Genomic DNA, 6,305 nt, shown 5'->3' on the forward strand with positions numbered 1-6,305 from the left:
GGAGAGTTGGATGCTGATGGGTCTGTGGCCTCCAACCCCGTATGTCTTTCCTCCCCGTTTTGTCCCCCCAGGAGTGCGCCGGGGAGCCGCTCTTCATGCTCTACTGCGCCATCAAGCAGCAGATGGAGAAAGGGCCGATCGACGCCATCACTGGAGAGGCACGCTATTCTCTGAGCGAAGACAAGCTGATCCGGCAGCAGATTGACTACAAGCAGCTGGTAAAGGTTCTGGTTCTGATTCCCAGTGGAGCTGAGGGTCCACCTTTCAGAAACGAACCTTTGAACCTCAATAGTTTTACTGTTTACCGAGTCCGGTCTGGATCGCTGAGCCGTTTCCATAGCAACGGGTTTCCCATTAGGATTTGGAGCAGACCGAAGGTTCAGTGCTTCTGCATTAACAAGGAACTGGTACAGAACCGATCCAGAACTGATCTGGAACTCGCCATAAAGACAGGAGCTCAAAAAAGAAAACAGGTATTCAGAACCGAGCTAACGGGCCCAGCGAGTCACGGGCCGGTTCTCTCGGTAGAGTCAGGGTCTGGAGGTTGCGGTCTTCGGTTGTCCTGGTTCCATTCCCACTTGATGTATTTTGGACATTTAAAACATTTTCCAGTTCAACGATTTTCCCTTTAGCATATCATGTATCGCAATGAATCCTGGGAAAATTTATCATCCAGATAGACAGGTCTGCCTGATGCAGAGCTTTCGATAGTTTGCCAGTCCAATCAGAACCTAGAACATGTTACTCTGAAATGTTGCATGACTCCCAGTGATCCCGTCACTGGTTCTGACTGGGCATTCTGGTTTCAGAGCCCAATCTGAGCCTTCAACCAGAACCCAGTCTTCTCTGGTTGCTGATCCTAGATCTGGGACAGAACCGGGTCAGAACTGAGTCAGACGTTAGGCTGGGGCCCCACTGGGCTCCTTAACTGGACCTTTAAAGTTTCCAGGCAGCAGGCCAGATCCAGAGATGTTCTGCTGCTGGTTCTGGAGCAGGAGTTTGTAGAAACAGAGTGTCTCTTCCTCAGACTCTGATGTGCATCCCTCCGGAGGGCGAAGCTGGAACCGAGGTACCGGTGAAGGTTCTGAACTGCGACACGGTGACCCAGGTCAAAGACAAGCTGCTGGATGCCGTCTATAAAGGAATTCCGTTTTCCCAGCGGCCGCAGGCCGATGACATGGACCTCGGTACCGCACCGCCACACAGCCCAGTTCTGGTGGTCCCGTCTGACCTGTTCTGACCCGTTCTGTTAACGGTTCTGTTTTCTCAGAGTGGCGGCAGGGCCGGCTGACCCGGATCATCCTACAGGATGAAGATGTGACGACCAAGATAGAGAGTGACTGGAAAAGGCTGAACACATTGGCTCACTACCAGGTACGGAACCGGGCCCACCAGAACCGGGTCAGAGGATAGTACTGGTACATGCTGTGCCGAGAAAGAGAACCGGGTCCAGATCAGGTCCGGTTCTTGCTCAGAGAATCTTGTTGGCGGAAACGGGCCGGTGAAGCGGCTCGCCAACTAATGTGTGGGTTTGGTTGCTAGGTAACAGACGGCTCGCTGGTGGCGCTGGTCCAGAAGCAGGTTTCTGCCTACAACATCGCCAACTCCTTCACCTTCACCAGATCCCTCAGCAGATACGGTGAGCCAGACCGGTCGCTGCAGTCTGGTTTAACGGGTCGGCTTCAGCCACCGAGTCCAGATTCAGTCCTTACAACCAGCTCGCTGAATGCTTCCAGACTGATTGTAATCTAATTTATGTCACCATAAATATTGTAGTTCTCATCTGTTCTTCTCCGCCATCAGAGTCCTTACTGCGGACGTCCAGCAGTCCCGACAGCCTGAGATCCAGAGCTCCAATGATCACCCCAGACCAGGAGACAGGTACTGCAGAAACATCCGAGATCATCATGGAGTACACCTGGTTGTTTGTAGGAGCCAGGTCTGACTCAGCAGAGATCCGCATTGGTCTCTGGTGACGCTCCATCATTGTCTGCTTGCAGGAACTAAACTTTGGCACCTGGTGAAGAACCACGAGCACAGCGACCAGAGAGAAGGAGACCGGGGCAGCAAGATGGTCTCTGAGATCTACCTGACCAGACTGCTGGCCACCAAGGTAACGCTGTAAGACATGATCATCAGGGTTTGTGTAAGATCCAGAGATAGAATTAGAGAAGAGATTTTGGATCTTTTTCAGAAGCTATGCCACATAGTCGGAAAGTCTTGCCAAAAACTTGCAGCGGAGTCTTTGGTCCCACTGGAACAAGTCGGACCCAGGAATCTCCACAGAGATTATTTGGGCTGGTTGTGGCTCAAGATCCACAGTTCAGGAAAGCAAAAAGAAGGGAACAAGAAGATGGGTAGACTGTGATCCGACTGTTGATTGCTCTGCAAGCTATAGATGCTTCATCTGATTTGTCTTTTAGAACTCGGATTTGATTTACTTAAGGGTTCCTGTCATTATTTGAAAGAACAGATGGTTTCTCCTCTAGTTTCTGGAGACACAGAAGCTTTCCTAAAAATCCACCAAAACACAAAAAATGCCCGGGTATCATGAACTTGTCTGTGTTCATTTTTATGTTTTTTCTTGGTCTGTTATATTTATTTTGACTTTTGATGTCAAATATTTCCTCATTGTTCTCACTCTTAAATTATACATTGGTCCTTCCACCACCAGGGGACGCTGCAGAAGTTTGTGGATGACCTTTTTGAGACTGTGTTCAGCACGGCCCATCGTGGCTCTGCACTACCGCTGGCAATTAAATACATGTTCGACTTTTTGGACGAGCAGGCCGACAAACGGTCAATCACCGACCCAGATGTCAGACACACCTGGAAGAGCAACTGGTGAGCCAAGACCCCATGAATTTTGTCCCTGGACACCTTCCTAGGATCCGTCTGAGTAAGCCTCCTCTGTGCGGTGTGCAGTCTTCCTCTCAGGTTCTGGGTCAACGTCATTAAGAATCCACAGTTTGTCTTCGACATCCATAAGAGCAGCATCACAGACGCCTGCCTATCGGTGGTGGCGCAGACCTTCATGGACTCGTGCTCGACGTCCGAACATCGGCTCGGCAAAGACTCGCCGTCCAACAAGCTGCTCTATGCTAAAGACATCCCCAACTACAAAAGCTGGGTGGAGAGGTAGAAAAGCAGTTACCTTGGTCGTCTCTGGGCTTTTCACATGTTAATGTTTCAAAGCTTTAAAAGAATTAGATGAAACACTTCATTGATAGTTTCTCCACAACAACCAGATGAGACGTGAGTTCAGGTAACAAACCATCAGAGGTCACCAGGTGGGTCATGTACACGTTTAGTTTCTTTTTTATTGAAACAACATTGTCAGCACTGGCTTTACTTTCACAATCAGCCTTTATTGTTGTTGTACAAAGAAGCACAATCAAGTAGGGTTGAGTACAGCCCATCCAAAGAACAAAAAAAGACATACAACATAAGACATGGGTAGATAGGTTCCTGAGGCTGCAGCCAAGATGGAGGCGCTGGCCTTCCAGTAGGCCAGAATAATAATCCTGCTGGACAAACACTCGGTCCACGGTGCTTCCAGCTGCAGACGGCTCTGCTTTGACCGGTCTTGTCGAGAAAATTTGGTCAACTGCACTGAAAGACCAGCTGACCAGATCCAAAAATTTTACAATTTGGAGGACATGCAAAGAACAAAAGCAGCGCAGATGGGAGAGGCAGGAGAGAGAAAAGTGCCCACCTTCACTTGGGGCAGGAAGAGACTTTGAGACTTGTTTCAGCAGTTTTTCACATCAGATTTCAAACAATAGTGGTCTAGTATTTGGAAGCTGCTGATTTGCTCTCATTGTTGGGTTTTTGTAGATTTCATTGGAAAATGTGGCGTCTTAAAAGAAATTCACAGTTACTTTCAGAAACTCAAAACAGACCCGTCTTATGATTGGTCCACAAATCCTCAAAGGCATTTGAAAAGTCTAAAATCCGTTTGGCAGAACAGATCCGTATTGTTCAGTCCAGAGCCACAAGCTGGTGTTTGGGTTCCGGACTGGTCTCACCTGTCTGTCTGTCATGAAGGTACTACAGGGACATCTCCAAGATGCCCAGCATCAGCGATCAGGACATGGATGCCTACTTGGTGGAGCAGTCCCGTCTCCATGGCAACGAGTTCAACACACTGAGCGCGCTCAATGAACTCTACTTCTACATCAACAAGTACAAGGAAGAGGTGAGGCTGTTCTTTCCTTCTCCTGCAGTTCTTGGTTTCACAGAAACATCCGAAGTCCTGAAAGACTTCAGTTTGGTCCTCATTTCATGATTGTACTTTCCAAAAAGAAAGATGTAGAGGCTTTTGGTCTCCTGCCAAAACTTCCTTAAAGAGGCTGATGTGTCACCTCCAGCAGAAAGACGTGAGTTCAGGAAGGTGTGGAGTTCCTCAGGGTGGCATAGTTAGGTCCGTTCCGCTCTGTGTTCACAGCTCAGGATTCCCTCCAGGCTTTTCCTGCTTTCATCCAGAGGAAATATCAAGGCATCTCCAGAAGGACCAGTTTGGATGTTTTTATCTGCTTCTGGATATTTTAGAAGCTGAGTCCTGCCCCAAGTGGAGGAGTTCAAGTATCTCGGGATCTTGTTCACAAATGGGGGAAGAAGGGAGCGGGAGATCGACAGGCGGATTGGCGCAGTGTCTGGCGTCAAGCGGGCGCTGTACCGGTCCGTCATGGTGAAGAGAGAGCTGAGCCAAAAAGCGAAGCTCTTGATTTACTGGTCGATCTACGTTCCCACCCTCATCTATGGTCATGAGCTTTGGGTCATGACCGAAAGAACGAGATCGCGGATACAAGCGGCCGAAATGGGTTTTCTCCATAGGGTGTCTGGGCTCTCCCTTAGAGATAGGGTGAGAACGCCTTGGGATTCCTCCAGAGGAGCTGGTGGAAGTGGCTGGGGAGAGGGAAGTCTGGGCCTCCCTTCTGAAGCTGCTACCCCCGCGACCCGACCCCGGATAAGCGGAAGAAGATGGATGGAGTTTCAACTAGTTTTCTATTTTTGAAAAGATAAGAGTGAATATTCTATCTTAATGTCTTAACTGTGACACATTATTTTATATCTCAATGATGTCCAGTTTTCTTCTCTGAGCCTCAAAGCTCAAGGCTCCAGTAATCAGGATTTTCATATAGCTTTAAATGAGGCTTTTAAACCGGGTCAAACAGAACCAGAACAGACTCTGATGCCTTCTGACAACCACAGTGTTGAATCAGGAGACGGTTGGACCACCATGTTGGACCCTCTAACCCTCCATCCCTCCATCTCTCCGTCCCTCCAGATCCTGACGGCGTTGGACCGGGACGGTTACTGTCGGAAACACAAGCTGAGACACAAACTGGACCAAACCATCAACCTGATGTCCGGCAGCAGCTGAGAGCCGGACCGATGAGGGGGCGGGGCTTGGGCAGGATGAGGTTCTGCTGAACAGCCGGACTGGACCGAATCACCAGCAGTCGATCTGTCAATTGATTTATTGGTCAGATGGATTGATTGAACCCAGAACCCAGCGGAGCAGAACCTTTCCTGAGACTCATGGAGCCAACCGTACCTCAACAGGTTCTACAGCAGGACCAGGGCGGTTTGGATCAGAACCGTTACAGACTGAGCTCAGAATGTAAAGTCAAAAGTAACAGAAGTCCGTCCCGGCCCTCCAGATCAGAACCGAGGTTCATCTGGACCTCACAGCAACCCGGTTCTGATCAGAACGAGTATCTGATTCTGGACAGTTTGAAGCTTTAATGAAGGAGGCAGAGCCAAAACGAACGTCAGGTGTTGGTTCTGTTGCGGTTCTGTGAACAGTCAGCGCAGCACACTGAGCCCGATCTGTTCGGACCCGACACTTCCCGGCCCTGCCCCTAGCCCCGCCCCCAGCTCCTCTTTGGTCAGTCCGCTGGCCAGGAGGACGCACTGCCTGACCAACCAGACTGTGGATAGAACCTCTGAATACATTCCAGCACAGTGACGCCGTCCGGATCAAAACCAGAACCAACTGGGATCTGGACCTGATCCAGACTGGACATACAGCCACGCTAACGGCGCCGATGGGGAAATACTGTGCAGAGCTACAAACCTAGTGCCATGTAAAGACCGGACCAGAACTCCCTCAGGACTGGACCGGACTTGGACCAAATCCGGTCCAGAGCCAAGAGAGTGGAACTGAACCGGGTCGGACTCCTAGAACTTTTAAGACTCGTGGCCATAATTGTAAAGAAAAAATGAAGCTCAAAGGATAAAATCTAAAAAATGTTCAAATGTAACCAGAACTTTTTGGACTTTACCAACCATAACTTGTA

At 49.5% G+C, this 6,305-nt stretch overlaps 1 protein-coding gene across 1 annotated transcript in view; it reads left to right on the forward strand.

Moving 5' to 3' along the window:
• plxna3 (plexin A3) overlaps positions 1–6,305 on the forward strand; it is a 54,486-nt gene extending 48,181 nt beyond the window's left edge. Inside the window, exons 27-36 of the mRNA XM_044115123.1 lie at positions 72–218; positions 1,028–1,187; positions 1,271–1,374; positions 1,543–1,639; positions 1,804–1,881; positions 2,001–2,113; positions 2,675–2,844; positions 2,926–3,138; positions 4,048–4,198; positions 5,291–6,305. Of these exons, the coding sequence (XP_043971058.1) occupies positions 72–218; positions 1,028–1,187; positions 1,271–1,374; positions 1,543–1,639; positions 1,804–1,881; positions 2,001–2,113; positions 2,675–2,844; positions 2,926–3,138; positions 4,048–4,198; positions 5,291–5,386 (1,329 nt within the window). The 3' untranslated portion in view covers positions 5,387–6,305. The remainder of the gene's footprint in view (positions 1–71; positions 219–1,027; positions 1,188–1,270; positions 1,375–1,542; positions 1,640–1,803; positions 1,882–2,000; positions 2,114–2,674; positions 2,845–2,925; positions 3,139–4,047; positions 4,199–5,290) is intronic.

This window comes from Gambusia affinis, linkage group LG01 (assembly GCF_019740435.1).
Source record: "Gambusia affinis linkage group LG01, SWU_Gaff_1.0, whole genome shotgun sequence".
NCBI classification, from domain to species: domain Eukaryota; kingdom Metazoa; phylum Chordata; class Actinopteri; order Cyprinodontiformes; family Poeciliidae; genus Gambusia; species Gambusia affinis.